The 20,564-nt window shown below is 40.0% G+C and overlaps 1 protein-coding gene across 4 annotated transcripts in view; it reads left to right on the top strand.

Moving 5' to 3' along the window:
- Positions 1–20,564, top strand: part of KAT7 (lysine acetyltransferase 7) — a 32,458-nt gene that overhangs the window by 5,562 nt on the left and 6,332 nt on the right. For 2 of the 4 annotated variants that reach the window (XM_059046360.2, XM_067021486.1), the window contains exons 4-12: positions 1,046–1,285; positions 6,885–6,967; positions 9,904–9,993; positions 11,405–11,503; positions 14,132–14,242; positions 15,864–16,055; positions 18,478–18,567; positions 18,868–19,008; positions 20,330–20,423. In XM_059046360.2, coding sequence (XP_058902343.1) covers positions 1,046–1,285; positions 6,885–6,967; positions 9,904–9,993; positions 11,405–11,503; positions 14,132–14,242; positions 15,864–16,055; positions 18,478–18,567; positions 18,868–19,008; positions 20,330–20,423 — 1,140 coding nt within the window. The remainder of the gene's footprint in view (positions 1–1,045; positions 1,286–6,884; positions 6,968–9,903; positions 9,994–11,404; positions 11,504–14,131; positions 14,243–15,863; positions 16,056–18,477; positions 18,568–18,867; positions 19,009–20,329; positions 20,424–20,564) is intronic. The other 2 variants (XM_059046361.2, XM_067021487.1) reach the window with 1 other exon arrangement.

Here is a 20,564-nt window from a genome sequence, read left to right as displayed (position 1 = left end):
GTACTGTAGTACTCTTGAGGTCCAGAGTAGCTGGAGTATATTTGATTGGACCTGCAATAGGCAAAAGGGACTGGGTACCTCTTACCCACAGATGAAGGCTTAAAGCAGATTTTCTTATAGCCATGCTTGTCAGTCCATTTATCTCTGAATTTCTGAAGAGGAGTGACCCATCAGTAATGGGGAATGGTAAGGTATTGAGGTTGTGATTCAGTAGCCCAAATCAGAGGCCTTAGATCAAAGGCTTTAGGCTTTTAGCCTGCCAACACCCCACGACATGTGTAACTTCCCCAACCAGGGATGGAACCGGCGGCCCCTGCAGTGGAAATGCAGTCTTAACCACTAGACCACCAGGGAAGTCTGCTCAGCTGGTTTGATAGAACCGTATTTACTTTTTAAAAAAAGTTTTGTTGCCAGTATTTGAAAAAACAAAGATTTCATGTAAAAACCTGAGTTACTAGTTTCTTTTAAAAAATGGAAAGCTCTGGGAACATTAGGTGGCCATTCACCACAGTAATAATTGGCTGGAACTGAGTAGTAGTTGTCCCCTTCAGAGGGACAGTCAGCTCTCGATTTGGCCTTGCTCAGCCCCGGTAAGCATTTGGTTTGCAACCCCTGATTTAGAGTTAGGTCCATTCACAGTCTCACACCAAGTCTGTTCAGTGTCATCCAGAAAGAACCATTTTCATTTATCTTCCATCCTGTGTATCTCCTGGAAGGAGAGTGGGGTTGTATTGGTTTTTAAAGATTTATTCCCATCCAGTTTTGATTACCCATAATTTGGGGCTTGGGAGAAACACAGATAAGTAAAATGCATTAGGTAAACTCCAAATGGAATTTTAGTCAGGATTTAAAGTTGCAAAAGAGGAATGATGTTATTAGTTTCTCTTCATTTTATATTTAGCTTTATGGCAGATTAAGTGGCTAAAAGTTACTGGTTAAATCATAGAAAGAGGATCTTGGAAAGCCCATGAGCTTTTCTGAATATAATAACACTCTAAATAAAATAAACCCCATTCATGAGTTCTACCAATTGCTTTTACTTTAGAAACTAAAAATACAGCTGATCATGATGAGTCTCCACCTCGAACGCCAACTGGAAACGCCCCTTCCTCTGAGTCTGATATAGACATCTCCAGCCCCAACGTTTCTCACGATGAGAGCATTGCCAAAGACATGTCCTTGAAGGACTCAGGCAGTGATCTCTCTCATCGCCCCAAGCGCCGCCGCTTCCATGAAAGCTACAATTTCAATATGAAGTGTCCTACACCAGGCTGTAACTCCCTAGGTAAGTGTGCCCAAGCCTCATGACACCCTGTGATATGTGGTTCTCTCTCCCTCTGGAATTAGGATCACCCAGAAATGTTTAGTGTTCCATTGCGACTTAGCTTCTTAGGCTCTTCAGTGATCACTCCTCAGAATAACGCTGAATTGCCCGCTTGAATAAAAGCATCTCTGGGACTTCGCTAGTGGCGCAGTGGTTAAGAATCCGCCCGCCATTGCAGGGCACATGGGTTGCAGCCCTGGTCCGGGAAGATCCCACATGCCGCGGATCACCTAAGCCCGTGCGCCACAACTACTGAGCCTGCACTCTAGAGCCCATGAGCCGCAACTGCCGAAGCCTGCTTGCATAGAGACCGTGCTCCGCATCAGGAGAAGCCATCTCAATGAGTAGCCCGCACACCACAAGGAAGAGTAGCCCCTGCTCTCTGCATCTAGAGAAAGCCTGCGTGAAGCAATGAAGACCCAACACAGCCAAAAAAAAAAAAAAAAAAAAAGCATCTCTGCTTCTTGGCCTCTTATCCATAGTAACAGATTTGGTTACAGGGAAATTAACTGTGATGGGCCATTCAGTTTATTGAGAACTTTTCCCAGTGCAAAATTCTCTCAGTTTTCCAGCAAAAACAAAACAGAAAACCAGTTATCTCTAAATATTTCATTGTGCGGTGCTTAGTTCAAGCTTACTGAGGACTAATAGACTGTAAGTTAGTGATGAATAATGGTTGTATGGCCATAGCTATTAAGGAAATGAGAAAAACAGATTTTTTTTGGTCAAGAGGCTCTGAAGGTAAGGAGTACAGATGAGACCCTGGCCTTTTGTGACTTCTGTAGTTTCAGGTTTTGTGGCTCTGTGTACTTTAGTAAGTATAAACTAGATAAGCATTTTTTCACAGATAGATGAATATTTCATTATTTTCTTATGACTTATTTTTCCCTCTTACTGAGGGATTCTAGTAATGGTTTAAAAACCTTATTTGTGCTCCTTAAGTGAGATTAGGTGCAAATGTTGGGCTAAGCTTTTGTCTAGAGTTGAAAGGTGCTGATTGGAAGATAAGGGACCTCTCTTTCTATCTGCAAATTTAGCCTTTGGGGACTTCCCTGGTGGTGCAGCGGTTAAGAATCTGCCTGCCAATTCAGGAGACACAGGTTTGAGCCCTGGTCCGGGAAGATCCCACATGCCACAGAGCACCTAAGCCTGTGTTCCACAGCTACTGAGCCTGCACTCTAGAGCCTGCGAGCCACAACTATGGAGCCCATGTGCCACAACTACTGAAGCCCGCACGCCTACAGCCCGTGCTCTGCAGCAAGAGAAACCGCCACAATGAGAAGCACACACAGCAACGAAGACCCAACACAGCCAAAAATAAATAAATAAATAAATAAATAAATAAATAATTTAGCCTTTGAATGTGGCCACCAGGTTCAGAAAAAAAATAGAACAGAGTAAGTTGCTGCTTTGCAGACCACCAGTACATTTTCCGTAGTATTTTATTTACTTGGATCCTTTCCTGGTCTTATCAGCAGTTTCTTAGGTAATTTCAAGCCATCAAAATGCATAAATAAAGCAAAAGTTCCCCTGTACACTATACCAGTTGTTACTCAAGATAGTTGTCTCAGGCCTAAATCAATTTCCTTGAGATAAATAATGAAAAACTAAGAATAGACAGTATATAAACTAGTACAAGAGATAGCTAATGTGCTTTCAGACGGTAAGAGGATCTCGTTGCCACACAGCAGGAGAAGGAATTTTCCTCAGCTCTGCTTGTAGCTATCCACACATCCTTAGATTGTTACTTTTATTTTATATACTATGTGTAATCAGTCATTCAATACTTATTGACTGTTTTAAATTCTGGGGGTGGAGTTGTGAACATGTCAGATTCCCTACCCTCATGTAGCTTATAGTCTTACTGGGGAAGGCAAAAGAGATGTGTAATACATCAACTGGAGATGTATGCTGTGAAGGGTAGGATACCACACATATACACAAGCGTGTGTGAGTTGGGAAAGCCATGCTGATATGCTGATATTTGAGCAGAAACCTGAGATAAGTGAGAGAGTGAACCATTTGAGTATCTGGGGGATAAGCATTATGGGTAGAGGGAACAGCAAGTGCACAAGGTCTGGGGCAGGAGAATGCTTAACCACTTTGAGGAGTAATTTTTTTGGAGGGTTGGAGATGCTGCGCCGTGCGGCATGCAGGGTCTTAGTTCCCTGACCAGGGATCAACCCGTGCCCTCTGCACTGGGAGCACGGAGTCTTAACCACTGAACCTCCAGGGAAGTCCCTTTGAGGATTACTTTAGGGGCCAATATGCCTGGAGCAGATAGACCAGAATGGGGAGGAGGAGACAGACCAGAATGAGGTTAGAGTGGGGGACTGATTCGGTGTTATTTATGTCCTGGACTCAGCACCCTTAATGTGGTAGACCAGAGGGTAAATATAAATCTGTTGCATCACAGGAAAGTTTACTTGACTTTTGGTTTTAATGTATTGGCGAAGTTTGAAAAGTATGAACCGGAGCTTCCAAAATTATTCTGGATCTTGTTCCACTCTTCATCTTAGGCAAAACAATGTTGTTAATTTTTTTTTTTTTTTGGTAATTTTGGTATGAAAGTAGGATGTGCTTTTGAAAAATTAAAACCCTACAGGAGGTCTTGAATGCTAAGTAAAAGTTCTCCTTCACTCATATCCCCAGAACCATGCCCTAGATATAAAACTACTATTTGGTAGTTTTTCATGAATGCTGATAAGATTCTATACATATATAGCACATGTGTATGTGTACATGTATTTATTTTTTTGTTATTTATAAAAAGGAAAATATACAATGGTTTGACATCTTAGATATTTATTGGCACTCAGAGGTCCATCTGTTTAAAGGATATAGAGAATTCCATTATATTGAAAGTTCAGAAATTATTTAAATTGCCCTATATTGATTGACATATATATAGTTTCTCATTTTTTAACTTTTTTTTTCTTAAAGCTATTTTGAACAGTACTGTAATTGATAGCCTTGTATGTATGTATTTTGGTGTCTTTCTAGAAAATCTGTTGGATAAATTCATAGCAGTGGAATTGCTATGTCAGTAGAACAGCTATCATTTTTAAACTTTTAATATAGACATGTTGGTTGTAGTGTACATATTATAAAATAAAACAAACTTGAATAATTTATACAGAAGTTATAGATGCATAGTATCTAAAAAGCTTGCTATAGCAGTGATGCTTTACATTTTGTACATAGTGTTTGATCAGTGAGGGTAGTTTTTTGTGTCTAAGATAAATGTGTGGATCTCTAAGATTACATTTTAAATAATATAGTCCTGGAGAAATGGCAGCCTGCATATCATATATTATCTCCCCTCTCCCCCAGTACTTGGACTGTTTTTACCCTTTATTTTTATTTTTTTTTGGCTGCGCTGCAAGGCTTCTGGGATATTAGTTCCCCGACCAGGGATCAAACCCAGGCCCTTGGCAGTGAGAGCACGGAGCCCTGACCACTGGGCCACCAGGGAATTCCCCATTTTTACCCTTTAAAGCTTACTCTGTAAATCTTGTATAATTTTAAAATCCCTTTTAAATGTCTCCTTTACCCCAAGAAAGATAAAGTTTTTTGTAGATTTGCAATTTAGCTTAGCTAATTTATCTTTTTATCTCATTAGCCTTGGCTCACCATCCCTCTCAATCTTAGGTGTTTGATAAACCTTTTGATTGAAGGGACATATAAAAATGAAATATCAATTCTCTGTGTATTTTCACAAACCACATGAGAAATAGAAAAATGAAGAGATACCCCTTTAGATAAAATGAGCTTTCTGTATTGTTTTTCCTAATATCTTCATCTTCCCTTCTTAAGAGGGCCTTGTGCGAACTGCCTGTTTAAAAGTTTGATTATGTATTTTATAAATAAATGAATGAATGAATAATATAAAAGTTTGATTGTAGAAGAAGGCTAAATCTTTAAACAAAACCAACCACCCCTCCAAAAGAATGAATATATTTAATCTGGTCCAAAATTATCAAGGTGTGTTTCCTTATATGATAGAAAAGGCCACTTCCTTCTCCATTTTTCATAAGTTTCTTTTGATTTTTGAAAGAAGTTCAGGGGCTTCCCTGGTGGTGCAGTGGTTAAGAATCCGCCTGCCAATGCAGGGGACACAGGCTCAAGCCCTGGTCGAGGAAAATCCCACATGCTGCGGAGCAGCTAAGCCCATGCGCCACATCTACTGAGCCTGCGCTCTAGAGCCTGCGAGTCACAACTACTGAGCCTGTGTGCTGCAACTGTTGGAGCCCGTGCACCTAGAGCCTGTGCTCCGCAACAGGAGAAGCCACCCGCAATGAGAAGCCTGTGCACTGCAATGAAGAGTAGCCCCCACTTGCCACAACTGTAGAAAGCCCGTGCGCAGCAGTGAAGACCCAATGCAGCCAAAAATAAATAAATAAATAAATTTATTTTTTAAAAAGGACTTCCCCTGATGGCACAGTGGTTAAGAATCCGCCTGCCAATGCAGGGGACACAGGTTCGAGCCCTGGTCCTGGAGTATCCCACATGCTGCGGAGCATCTAAGCCCGTGTACCACAACTACTGAGCCTGCGCTCTAGAGCCTGAGAGCCATAGCTACTGAGCCCACATGCCACAACTACTGAAGCCCGCGTGCCTAGAGCCCATTTTCCACAGCAAGAGAAGCCACCGCAATGAGAAGCCTGTGCACTGCAATGAAGAGTAGCTCCTGCTAACTTCAAGTAGAGAAAACCTGCGCACAGCACCGAAGACCCAACACAGCCAAAAAAAAAAAAGTTTAATTCAGATTGGATAACATTGCATAACAGGAAGGAAAGTACTTGCTGTACATATTACCTGATCAATTTAGCATAGGAAAGTTAAATTCCACCAAAAGAAAATATTCTTGCTTGTAACTTTGTGCCTTTTATTTTTAAAATTTATTTAAATTTGTTTATTTTATTTATTTATTTTTGGCTGCATTGGGTCTTCATTGCTGTGCACGCGGGTTTTCTCTAGTTGCGGTGAGCAGGGGCTACTCTTCGTTGTGGTATGCGTGCTTATTGCAGTGGCTTCTCTTGTTGCGGGGCACAGGTGCTAGGCACGTGGGCTTCAGTAGTTGTGGCTCTCAGGCTCTAGAGCACACACTCAGCAGTTGTGGCACACGGGCTTAGTTGCTCTGCGGCATGTGGGATCTTCCCGGACCAGGGCTCAAACCCACGTCCTCTGCATTGGCAGGCGGATTCTTAACCACTGCGCCACCAGGGAAGCCCAACTTTGTGCCTTTTAAATAAGTTTATGGGCTTAATGACATTTTGGAATTTGAGAAATAATTATCAGAAGAGAAGGAACTATAATTTATACTGAATATATGCAAGTGTGTTCAAAGATTGCTAGATCCAACTTGTGGAAGAAAAGAATTTATTGTGGGTTCAAGTTATGACCCTAACAGCACTTACCTTTGATGGACTTAATCTGTAATCAGACATGTATGTGATAAAATGATACCATAAAAAAAGGTAGAGGAAGGTAGAGAAAAATATGACTTTACAAGCTTAAATCTTTCATCTTGAGATTAAGTTTTTTCCTCCTTTAACAGGACACCTTACAGGAAAACACGAGAGACATTTCTCTATATCAGGATGCCCCCTCTATCATAACCTCTCAGCTGATGAATGCAAGGTAACTGTATTGTCATTTATTCAACATATACTTATTGAGTGCTTACCATTTGCCAGGCACTTTGCTAAACAATGGGGATACAGTGTGAACAAAATGGGCAAGGTCCATGTTCTTACATTCTAGTGGAGGAAACTTAAAAATCAACTGTGTTTAAAAAAAAAACAGACAAATGAATTATTCTACGTAATGAGTGTTTTGAGAGAAATTAACAATGAGATTATGGAATATTTGGAACACCATCCTCTAAGTCTCTGATATTTTCTGTTGAAAATTATTTTCAAAGATTGCTAGGGACCTTTTCCACTAAGAAATAATTTACATAAATATGTGATCTCAATATTTATGCATTAGTTTCTCTTCTTATAAATCTATGAGGACATTTTCCTTTTTAAAAGCTTTTCAAAATTCTTTTCCTCTTTCTTTGTCTGTTTCTGTGAAATACTTCTCTTTTTCTTACTCTCAATCACACCTACTCTTGGCTAATTCTTGTCTTACATTCTTGAAAAATACAGTTCTAAATAACCTTTGGGATTTGGAATAATGGATTTAGGAGTAGAGCCTAAGATCCTATTTTGTATGTTTCTGTATGGGTTGTTGCTACCAAGGAGGAACCAAGAAACTAATTATGGGCAAGCAGGAGTTGAAAATGTTACTAATTAAATGCATTGCTCAGGTAGTATTTGGACAAGTTACCCAAGTTGGTTAGACCAAAGTATTAATTGTCGTTTTTGTAGTTGTTATTTTGCTAAGAAGGCCAGGATAACAGGTTTATTCCTGTTTGGGCCAGTTTCCTCCTGAGAAAAATGAGATTCCCCAGCTAACATTAATTCTTCCTGATTCAGGAATGTGTTCTCTTATTTACAAGTAGACCACAGGAGGGAAAGTTTCTTCTGTGTTGTGTTTAGTCTTTCAGCAAAGTAGTATACTTTCAATGCTTACGTAGATTTTGAGGTTGTGGATACTTACTCTTATCTTCCTATCCCAGATCTCTGATATAAGCAAGGCAGTTTCTTCTGCTCTCTGTAGAAGTGGTAGGTCTTCCCATTATCTTCCCATTCGTGTGAGACCAGATCAAAACAGGAACAGCTCTTCCAACATCTGCATCAGAAGCTGACAAGGCATTAGGTGCTTCTTTCTCTGAAAATAACTGTGATCTCTGGTTTTTGAGAGTTGTCCGTTACCACTTGTCTTTAAATATAATGATCTGATACTATGGATGGTTTTATGTAAAAGTCTTCTTAAGGTATAACTTTTTAAATTGTTGGCTAATAGGTATGAACATGTTGCCTTAAGCAATTAATTTTTTTAAAAAGAAAAAAATTTTCAGTGTAGGGAAGAAAATTCTGAAAAAAGGAACGCATTTCCTGAACTTTTGTGCTCTTTTTTACAGCGGGAATCAGGCTCAGCATAATCCATCTTTACTACTGGACCATGTGCTTGTGAGGATCAGGAGAATTTCTGAAAGATACATATTTTTATTACATTTAGAATCCCAAATGGAAAGATTAGGCTAATTCCTCATTTACTAAAAACCCCAGAGTTTTTAAAGTACTTGCATGTACAGAATTACTCTGAGTTTTCCAGTAAATGATTGCAATCAGTGATATTACCATTTTTATTCAGTCAGAAGACTGAATTCAATGAGTTTACATTTTCATGGGGGAAGGCAAAATCAACATATAAAATTAGCAATTAAGAATTTCGTGTAGTGGTAATGTTGTGAGAAATGAAAAGGTTAAACAGAGAGTGACTGTTTTGGGGGTGACAGGGTATGGCACTGCTCTTGCTTGGGCTGTGGAGAAAGACATTTTATCTGAGTCATGGGTGATGGCAAAGAGGCAGTTAACTGTGTCTAGGTCCTGAGTAGAAGGATGGGCAAACACAAAGGCCGTGAGACAGGGATAAACGGTTGCATTTGAGGGGTGGAAAGCAGGCCAGTGTGGCTGGAACGTGATGGGAAAGGAAGAAGCAGGATCTATATCATGAAGGGCCTGTAGGCCTCGGCAAAAGGAGTATGCTTTTGTTCTGATGGCTGTGGGAGGCATTCGGAGGGCTTTAACAGAGGTGTGGTGTAATATCATAAACACTGTTTAAAAATCACAGCTTGCTGGTATGTGGAGAGTGGACTGGAGGGGGCAAGAGTTGACACAGGGTAGATAGGCTGTGTCTGAGGCTTAGGCAGTAGATGGTGGCCTGGTTTAGTGTCAGTGTCAGTGGAGATGGTCAGAGTTGGTTGGACTCAGGATATGTTTTGGAGGGGGGCAACCTGATAGAGTTGCTGATGAATTCATTGTGAGGTGGGAGAGAAAGAGAACAAGCAAGCATGATGTTCAAGGTTTTGACCCGATCAGTTGTTTAGAAAGTGTTGCTGTTTATTGCTACAGGGAAGATTTGGGGTGGAGCAGATTTGTGGGAGAGTGTCCGTCACTCTGTTTTGACCGTGTGAGTCTTAGTGTTGATGTAGAATAGGGAGTTGGATATGAGTCCTCACTGCCCAGAAGATGAATCTGAGACTTTGAGAGCTAATGTGATTTGTCTAAGGTCATAACTACAGAGTTTAGTTTCTCTATAGACTTGATCCCAAGTATCTAACCTTTTCTTTGTACTTCTTTACTCTGTTCTTGCATTTCCTCACACATACTGTTGCACGATGGAAAGAGTACAGAGGCTCAGAGTCATCAGACTTACTTAAAATCTTAGCTTTACCACCACCTAGCTGTAATTATTTCACTTCTCTGATTCTCAGATAATGGCTGAGAAAACAGAATGTGAAGCTTGTCTTATCTATTTCTTATAGAGATTGTGATAATAAATGTGAAGACCCTTTGAAAGTAAAAGTACAGTGTAAATTCAAGGGATTACTATTGTATTCTTGCACTTTAAGTAAACATAGTCTTAGAGGCAGGTGGATTGATTGACGTTGTTGATGGTTGCAGGTGAGAGCACAGAGCCGGGATAAGCAGATAGAAGAAAGGATGCTGTCCCACAGGCAAGATGACAACAACAGGCATGCAACCAGGCACCAGGTACGGGCCTTGTTAAAGCTCTGGCCATTTACAGTTTGAGAGCCAAGTCTTGGATCTCCTCTGCCCTGTAATGGTCCTTAGGTGTATCCATGCCTCGTTTTCTATGCTGTGTCTGGATAACTGGTCTTTGGTCATAAACTTAGAATCGTACTTTTTCCAAATAGTGAATTTTCAAGAAAAAAACTTCTACCTCATGAAAGAAGGAATCATGCTACCTATAATAATAATAATAATGGTAATAATAATATTAGTAATAATAGGTAATCTTGATTATTTGAAAGATTATACTTGCTGCTCTATTTCCTTATTTGCATCCATTCTAACCCATTATAATTTACTTTCAGGCCCCTCTGCTCTGGTGGTATGTTTCCAGTGTCACCAGTGACTTCCTTAGCATTTGATGCTTGTTGTTTATGTCAGTTTTCTTCTACTTCTCTTTTCTGTTGGATTCCAAGATGATGCTTCGCTCTAATCTTTCTGCCTCTCTGAACATTCATGCCCATTGATTACATTTAATTCCTTGTTCCCCCCTGAATGCCTTTGGTCTTTCTCTTGCTGTTTATCTCCCTAGAACTCTATACTTACACCAAGAAGAGATTGTGTTTCTCCTTCAAGGCCTTGTGCAACTCTTAGCTGTTGTAGGAATTCTTCCCAAATCTTCTACCATTAATGAATTTCTTCCTCATGTATTCCTATTTGCAATGTTCTCAGATTGTTAGTTCAGCCTTCGGCACATATTATATACACATAGCTCATCATATGGATGTCTGTTTCTGTGGTTAGATTATAAGTGGATAGCAGAGGAGGCACGGTGATGAGGGAGAAGTTTGACTTTGGAGCCAAACAGATCTGGATTTGAATACGGCGATTCTGTTACTCTAGCTGTGTGGTCTTGGGCAGGTCAGCTAACCTCCCTAAACTTTATTTCCTTGAATAATACCTACCTGGCAGTGTAATCAGCTAAATTATGCATGTAAAGTACCTGTTCCTAGTGCTTGGCAGGTAAAAGCACTCTACACTTGTCTTCATTGTCTATCTTGGGTTCTAAATCAGTTTTTAAATTTTTATTCATTTTCATATCAGTACTTGGAAAACTGTAAGCATTCAGTAAATGCCTATTGAATTGAAATGATCTTTTATTCCTGTTGCTTCCATCCTTAGTTTATATTCTGTTTGGATTAATATTAAAGTATACATTTCCTGAGCTCGTATTAACTGACAGGGTAGTGTTCTAGGTGATGAGGGAACCCCATTTGGAGTTTTAAAATTACCGCAGTATTCACAGGGTGCCCGTAACGCATCTGGCGTGCCCCCCTGCCCCCCACCCCTTCTTTGGTATATGTTACTTTCATTTAGAAACTTAATTACATAATGAGTTTTCTAGCTAACTTCTCAATTTTCTCCTTTTTAGGCACCAACAGAGAGGCAGTTGCGGTATAAGGAAAAGGTTGCTGAACTCAGGAAGAAAAGAAATTCTGGGCTGAGCAAAGAACAGAAAGAGAAATATATGGTGAGAAAAAGTTAAATATTTAATTACCATGAACTCTTGCCATCACATTTGATTCCTTTTGGTTACTGAGATTCTGCTTTTCACATTTGCCATTTGGTATGCTCTGTAAGTAACAGGACTCTTCTCTGGCAGTTAGAGTTCACTATGTATAATTCCCCAATAAGAGTGGAACTGGGAGTCCTTGAAAAACAAAATACTGTTAGAATTTAGATGAAAAAAAATTGAATCCTTTAGTTTGTAAACCTCAATTTAGGTTTAAAGGGTTAAATTTACCCGCTTGAACAAATATCATGTTGGAGATGTCTGTGTAAGGAAGAATATTCAAACTAAGCAGTAGTGCATTTCCTTTAATGGAAGAATAAAATACCTACATGATAAAAGGTATTAATTGGGTGATACATTGTATAATAGGTCTTTTTGTAGTATTTTATTGTTCTAGTTTTAAAAGTAGTGCACGTTTGTAATAAAAAATATAGAACAATTAAGGAAAGTATTCAGAAATGAACCCTGATCCTACTACCTAAAAATAACCACAGCTAGCATTTTGGTAAAACTTTCTAGCTTTTTACAATGCCTTATTTACGTAGTTTGGATATTACTATAAGTACAGCTTTTAATTCTGTGTTTTCATTTACCTATCTTAAGCTGATATCCCCATTTTATTAAAAATTCTTCCAAAAATTTTTTGCACAAAATATTAATTTTTAAGTAAAGATTTATTATAAATATCTTCATAGCATTTACTTTGAAAGTATCAACTATAGAAAAGAAAGATTAAAAAAAAAATCACCCTCCCAGATATAAACCACTGTTAACGTTTTGGCATCTTCTTCTGATGTGTATTTTTATTTTTTCATGGAGTTGGACTCTTTGTTTATTTAGTCATTAGAGTAGATTATTAAGAGTATGGTTTGTGAATACTTAGCATGGCTTCATTAAGACAGAAATATGCCCAACTATGTATTTGCTTTTGTGGTAGCAAATTTACTACCATTTACTACCATCTCCATTTACTCGTAAGGGTATCATTTTTAAGACAGCGTGGTAGTCATCACTGTCTTAAAAATGATACCCTTACGAGTAAATGGAGATGGTCCAGTTTGAGATGTGTGGAGGCTGTGGGGTGAGTTTGTAGCTAAACACCTGCTCCAGACTGTGCTGGGTTTGTAGAGAGAGGGAAGCCTCTAGAAATGGGCTGTGGCGGGGGAGTTGTATGCTTCCCCTCTGTCTTGTTCAGTATTTTTATCTACAAGTTGGATAGAGGTGTAATAATATGATAATACCATTTATAGAGTGCTTATGTGCTAGGTAGGCACTGTGGTTATGTTGCTCCCATAATCTTTGTTACAAAGATGGATGGTATTTCACCTGTTTTATAGATGGGAAGCTGAGATTTAGAGAGGTAATTTTCCCAGAATCATACAGGTAGAGAGAGTGTCTGAAGTAAAAGCTCCTGAAATTTACCTTACATTTGCTTTCCATTAGTTTGGGCTAGGTTATTTGGACTGAACCTTCCTGGTAAAAATGCTGGATAGGATTTTTTAAAGCTTTAAAAAAAAAAATTCATGAAACTAGAAGAAATAACTTATACTTAAAACCCAAGTGTTAGATAACAGCCCAAATTAAAAAAGATATCCATCAGATGGGCCCAGATTAAGCGGAAGAAATTTTAATAGGGGTAAAGATGCTGGTGAGTGGTTTCTTCATATGATAATATATGAGCGAAGTCTACTGAGTTCTTCCTGGGATGAGCCATCTGCTCCTCTTAACAACCATTATCTTCTGTTCTCTGGTTAGGAGGTGGAGTCTAGGACGGAGTGGGAAGGGCTAGAATCAAAGGTTAAAAGCCAAGTTTCCCCTGTGGAATTTCTTTCTTGTGAAAGGATATTTGTGTAGTGACTGCCATGGTAAGATTTGTTACTTATTTAAAAAACTGGATTATTTCTATGATTCTAATTTTCTATGTCTGTTCTGTCGCTTGTTCTTGCTTAATATTGAGTAAAACATTTCTCAGAGGGCAGCCTTTTTTCCAGTGCACTTGGGCTGGAGTTCTAAAGTAGGAGCATTACGGTACCTTTGGTGGATCTGGATCGTGTAGTGGTGGGTGCTGCAGCAGTTCAATTGAAAGAGTTTACAAAAGACTGCTTAGTCCAACTGCCCCTTCCTACCTGCAGATTTTATTCAGTCTAAAATCTTAGACTTGAAGTCTTAGAGATTCTAGTTTTTATTTGGTTTTGTTTTTAAATGGGGAGTATCCCCCAAGGTTCCTTCCAGATCTCAGGATTCTGGGAATTGGTAGTGCCTCTGGGTTTGTTATATTTTATTTCTTTGTATTGTCACGCACATTTTCAGAGAAAGAAATGGAAGCATAGAGTTCCAAAGAATGAAACTCAACTTTTGGAGAGATTATAAGAGCATTTCCTTTCCAGGTTCACTAGGGTGGGTAGTGGGTGTCTTCTGGAATTAACCTGTCTGATAAATCCCTAGTGCCTAGTATAATGCCTAGCAAATAGTAGGCACTAAATAAATAGCTTATGGTTGTTCCTGGCTCTCTGGTTGGCATCCATTGAAATGCAATAGTTTAAGTTCTTAGAAGCAGAGAGTATCACGCTCTGGTTATTTTCCTAGGAACACAGGCAGACCTATGGGAACACTCGGGAACCTCTTTTGGAAAACCTGACTAGCGAGTATGACTTGGATCTTTTCCGAAGAGCACAAGCCCGGGCTTCAGAGGATCTGGTGAGTAGTGAAACCTCCAAGCTGAGGACCACTTGTGAGGGGCACTTGGAACTGCCAAGAAAAATGATTAGCAGTCAGTTTGATGGGGATTAAATATACCTTGCTGGATGACTCTTTCCCCTTCCCCCAGCCATCCTTATTTGATACTTTCTTCCTTCCCATTCATATTTAAAATTAATTACCCCTCCTCCTTTCCCTTGTCCCTTAAAGTTTTTCCTCCCCACCTCAACTCCTGGAAGGACCTGTTTTGTGGAGGTGGTTAGCTGGGTAAAACAACAGGTATCCCTTTGTGTCAGGTGGGTCATTTGCAATTCCGAGAACCTCTAGACTGAGAGATAACCCCTCTCTGTTGTCCTCTTAACCGAAACAGGAACTCCCCTTTGCAGGATTGCCTCAGCCCTTCATTACAGCTATAAAAGAATAAAAAGAACGGTGAAGAGGAATAATGGACACAGTTGTTGTCAGACATTTTAGAATTATTCTTTGACACAGCCTAGTTTCATGTATTAAGATGGCTTCCTCTTCTGATTTTTATTTATAGTTGCCATTTAGTTTTGATTCCCTAGGTAGAATTTTCAACAATTTTGCTTTAAGAAAATTGTGATTGAGGGGTCTTCCCTGGTGGTCCAGTGGTTAAGATTCTGTGCTTCCACTGCAGGGGGCATGGGTTTGATCGCTGGTCTGGGAACTAAGATCCCGCATGATGCACGGTGCAGCCAAAAAAAAGAAAATTGTGATTGAGGTTACCTCGGATTTAATGAATTAAATGTCTTCAAGGAAATTTAGCTTGTAAAGTGAATTTCATCTTCCTCTTTAAAAAAATTATATTGAATACTTTATTTAAAAATTCTCAAATAGACTTGTTGAAAGTTTTGTGGGAGGCAGGGTTTGATAGCTGCCCTTGGCTAGGCTGGGTTGCTGCTGCTGGTTTTCTCTATCCTACCCTGGAACAGAGCATTTCCTAGGCCAGCTTTTCACAACTCTTTACCTGGTTATTCAAAATTATTTCTGTAGCCAACTCATAGCTGCTAAGTGGGGACAGGCATCCAAAAATATCTTCTGTTTTCTAGCTTTAGATTCTAGAATTAAAGCATCATCCCTCTTTAAAAAATATTTTTTAAAGGACCTAAGTTGAGAGGATGGCTGCCATGGGTGTATGTCATGCAGATTCTCACAGCTTTATAAAAGCTGCAGTTACGTAAAGCACATTCTAGAGAATCTTTTGTTTAGTTTTGGAATGTTTTGTAAAGTTGTAGGGAGTATTTGTGGTAGATTGCCTTTTATAATTCAGTTTGGTTCTGGCTGGTAAAAATAAAATTTTACCAAGGACTTGTTCTGATGTTTAGGAGATGAGGCCCAAAGTGTGGTAGGGAGCAGAGAAAAGCCACTATTGAGATCTGTGCTCTGGGTAGTGCAGATAGTACATTTTATATAAGCTTCCTGATTCTGGTTATCTATGCTCCTGTAGTTCTCCAGTGCAGGTTTCTCATGAGATAGAAGCCAAATCTGATTTTTTTTTTTTTTTTTCTCATAGCCTAGCATGGTGGCGTGCACACAGCTTAACAACAACAGAAATGATCAATTCTAATCCTCCTTTGACTTAATTTCTTGTCTACAATAGGAGAAGTTAAGGCTGCAAGGCCAAATCACAGAGGGGAGCAACATGATTAAAACAATTGCTTTTGGTCGCTATGAGCTTGATACGTGGTACCACTCTCCCTATCCTGAGGAATATGCAAGACTGGGACGTCTTTACATGTGTGAATTCTGTTTAAAATACATGAAGAGCCAAACAATACTCCGTCGACACATGGTAAGTTGTTTGGGGGGGTCCATGATAATGGTGTTGATAAGCTATGGGATCTCTAGATTTAGACATCTATCTAAGCACCTCTAAGTGGTCCACAGAAATGGGAGGAAGGCACAGGAAATTGAAAGCCACATTTCGGAGTCGGAATATACAGCCTGTGGCAAGCCTGGGTGGCCCTTAACCACATCCTGTCATACTCATCTCCCTGTCTTTTTTCTTGCTGCCTGCTCTTGTCTGTTTCTCCCTTGGGATGTGAATTACCTCTGCCCACAGTTTTTCTGTGTCTCAACTAGATGAAAATAAATGGACTTCATTAGATAGACCTTCATTAGACAGAACTGGGAGGTGACTCAACTTTTTGTATCCCTAGCAGCTAGCATGGGCAGTTAATGCCCCATATTAAATGAACACTTGCTTAAGAAAGACAAATTATGAAATTAACAGAATGGGTCCTTAGGTCAGCCTCTCCCTTGAGTTGCTTATTGTTTCCTGGTTTCTGAACGGTCTTATTCCTGTGAAAATAGGAATAAACACTTGAATCTGATTTTATTGTTGACAAATGTGCTCACTAGGTATTTTGCAGTTTTAAGGCATTTTCTTTCCCTAGTTATAGAATGAAAAGTCTTGTCTTAAAGGGAATTTCTGCCATGGAGCAGGGATGGGGAAGGGTCAGGGGTGGAGATTAGTCTGTCAGGCGATGAACCCTATCTTTTTTTCTTATTTCCATAGTCACAACGTAATTGTGGCTCTAAGGCCTTTTAGGGTGTCTCTTTTCCCTTCCCCTTCCGTCTTTATTTCCCAGGATTTCCACATGCTGAGAATCTATAACCCAGACTTCCTATGATTTCTGTCATAACACTCTTCTCCCCAGTTTGGTGATAACTGCTTTTTTGTGTTCCCAACTCTGGAGTACGTAGTGGCCCGGAACTGCCACTGCTAATTAAGCCCTCTAGACTCCAGCCCACTAGGCTCCCACTAGACTGGGTGGGGAAGGATGGGGGGAGGGGGGAGGGGGAGGGAGGGCAGGTGGGTGATGGGTGAGGACTGGACTCCATGATTGAAGACCATGGAGATAACCTAATTTAGGGTTTGCTATGTGAAAGACTGGTATTTTTATTGATATGAACTGCTTACTATTTATGCCCTTTTTCCTTTTGTTTCTGTTTATTTAGTGGCACTAACCAATGAAGTAGCTAAAAGGCAAGAAATAGCAGTAGGGGGAGAAAACAAAGGGCCTAGATAAATCTGAGGATCAAGTAAACATTCTGAATATTTGAGGTTCTCTACTGTATTATATGAGTTACAAAAATTGAATTTCATGAAATAAAAACGTATTTTAATTCACACCTCTGAAGATTCCTATTGCTTTAGGCATAATCACAGAAATGGGCTTTCTTTGGCCATTTGGCCAACAGTTTGGCTTCTGTTTCTGAACAGATAATTGTTGTTCGTTTGCTTATTGTTGGGAAAAGCCAACATGAGTAAAGGGGTGGAGATAGGAACAAACTACAGATAGAGCTTTCTTGAAACAAGACCAGTTACTGCATATGTGGCCGTACATGTGACAAATTGGGGTATGATTCTTGAGTTGACCAAAAGAGTCACAATAAAATTTAATAAAAAATATGCCATATACATATGCCTTTTAAATGATATTTTTAAAAGTATTTTACATAAAACCTTTTAAAAATTCACCTATTTACAGCAGTGGCTTCCTGGCTGCATTAAATCTCTTAGCAATGGAGGGTGAGGAAAGGAGTACCTTGTGCCCCCTTGTGGCCAAGTCAGTGTCCGTTGTCCTGTCTTCCTCCCTCTTCCACTCCCCCTGCTTCCTGCTGCTCAACCAGGCTTCCTTGCCTTTTTTTTTTTTTAAAGCCACAGAAGGACATGCTCCTATTTCATTATAGTATAACAAACGGAACACTTGGAGAGGGGGGCATGCGTGGTTTTTATCACTGGGTCTGTTTTCTAATCTGAAAATAAGACCATAATGGTTTAGGTCGTAATGAGAAGTTTCTGGTAAAGGTGAGAGTACCTTTACTTAGCAACTCTCAGCTGCTGAAAATAAGCTGCTTAAGAATTTCCTGTTGGCACAAGGCATTTTATAATAAGCTAGGGGTATTTTTTTTAATTTATCTTGCTTTTACGTGGTAGATGATTTTAATCTCCTGGGTTGGAACAGTGCCAGAATATAATCCAGAAAACCTGTTCCAAACTGCTATAAAAATTCCATAAATATATTGCAGTGACTTTAGAAGCCTTTATTTGTTTCACTAAAAAGAAAATCTGTTTTGCTATATGTTCTCAGGTTTGTCCAACTGTCCATCTCAGCTAACTAAATTTGACCTGTGATTCCTTTTCCCTTTTGAGCAGCAGTCTTACTGGGAAGGTTTATTTCTCTGATGTGAATTCCATTCTCTTGCAGGCTAAGTGTGTGTGGAAACACCCACCCGGAGATGAGATATATCGCAAAGGTTCAATCTCTGTGTTTGAAGTGGATGGCAAGAAAAACAAGGTAAAAAGTGCTGGCATCAGAAAAAGGGGTGAAAGTGTTGTACTTTCACAGGTTTCAGAAATTTGTTTTATGTGCTGACATCAGAAAAAGGGGTGAAAGTGTTGTACATTCACAGGTTTCAGAAATTTGTTTTATCTCCATCTCACCTTGTAAAGAAGATAGAACCCTTCTATTGGCCAAAATACACAATTTCTGCTTCATTAACAATAATGGTATGATCTTTAAATTTTAGGCCTTTATCTGATAAGTATAAGAATCACTGGTTGGTCCACACATAAAACGTTGTTTCTCTACTTCCAGATCTACTGCCAAAACCTGTGCCTGTTGGCCAAGCTTTTTCTGGACCACAAGACATTATATTATGATGTGGAACCCTTCCTGTTCTATGTTATGACAGAAGCAGACAATACTGGTTGTCACCTGATTGGATATTTTTCCAAGGTCAGCAGGATCTGGAGATTAAGAAGCTGATGACCAGAGCAGGGTGATTGATGTTGGCATATGGTGACTCAGGACACTGATGGAAAGAGGCAGTTCCCTGGGCAATGATGACAGCCCTTCTCTTAAAGGGTGGCGGGGGGTGGGGTGGAAGTCCACGTATCAAAGGTTATTTAATGAAAATGTGCAATTCTTTGTTAAAAGCATCTGATTTATTCATTTCTGGATTTGTGGATTGAAGCTGCCCATTAATTACTGGCCAGGGCCCTGCCTACTAACCCACAAGCCCACATCTTGTAGTCAAGCCAACCAACTCTCCTGGCTTTGCTCTCCTCTGTGTTATTAGCTTAAAACCAGGAATATGTTTCTTTTGCCTGGTTTTCTAGCTGGGCTCCTTCAGTTGATAAACACCACTGTGCCTTTAAAGACTCAAGGCCAGATTTTGCTTGTGACGTTTTTCTTTTTTGTGTGTGTTACGCGGGCCTCTCACTGTTGTGGCCTCTCCCACTGCGGAGCACAGGCTCCAGATGTGCAGGCTCAGCGGCCATGGCTTACAGCGGGCCCAGCCTCTCCGCGGCATGTGGGATCTTCCCGGACCGGGGCACAAACCCGTGTCCCCTGCATCGGCAGGCGGACTCCCAACCACTGCACCACCAGGGAAGCCCTACTTATGACTTTTTAATATAACAACTTTATTGAAATATAATTCCCCTACCATACAATTCACTCATTTAAAGTGTATAGTGTAGTGGTTTTTAGCATATTCACAGAGTCGTGCAACCACCTGGCAGTCACCACAGTCAGTTTTTGTTACCCCAGTAAGAAACCCCTTAGCCATAAGTAGTCACTCCTCATTTCCACTCATTCCCTCCCAGCCCCACTGTCTCTATAAGTTTGCCTGTTCTGGACATTTCACATAAATGGAATCATGCGGTATGTGATTTAATTGTGTCTTGACCCCCTTCCAGAATGGGGACTTATGTTTGGATTCCCTCCCTTCTCCAGTACTCAACACTCTTTTGAAATACTGCTTTTAAAGAGGGATGCTCTAGACTGACTCAGTGTTCTAAACCTTCTTGCCTTGCTCGGTGCCTGTAAGGAACCCAGAGTCAGCCCCCTTAAGATGAGACTGGAAATCTTAGAGCTAGGGAAACCCTGGGATCATCATAAAGGGTGTGGATGTACCAGCTGTGAGCCTGACAGCCACTCCTCAGGACTAGTTAGCATATATTTTGCAAGCAACCTTGTTTTGTATCTGTGTGACTGCTGACACCTTTGGTTCCAAATTCTCATGACCTGCTCATCTGTTTGCTCTTGATTTTAGGAAAAGAATTCATTCCTCAACTACAATGTATCCTGTATCCTTACCATGCCTCAGTACATGAGACAGGGCTATGGCAAGATGCTCATTGATTTCAGTAAGTGAAACAGGAAAGTCATAAGTTCCACAAGCAGTGACCATGTGAATATGGTTGTTTGTCTTTTTGTCCTGTGATCTATCTATACAAATCCTGGCACGTAGTGGAATTACACTGGTATTAAGTGAATGAGTAAGTGGA

Source organism: Kogia breviceps, chromosome 19, assembly GCF_026419965.1.
Source record: "Kogia breviceps isolate mKogBre1 chromosome 19, mKogBre1 haplotype 1, whole genome shotgun sequence".
Lineage (NCBI taxonomy): Eukaryota > Metazoa > Chordata > Mammalia > Artiodactyla > Physeteridae > Kogia > Kogia breviceps.
Note: the sequence above shows the minus strand (reverse complement) of the source record. Positions and strands in the feature narration are given on the sequence as shown.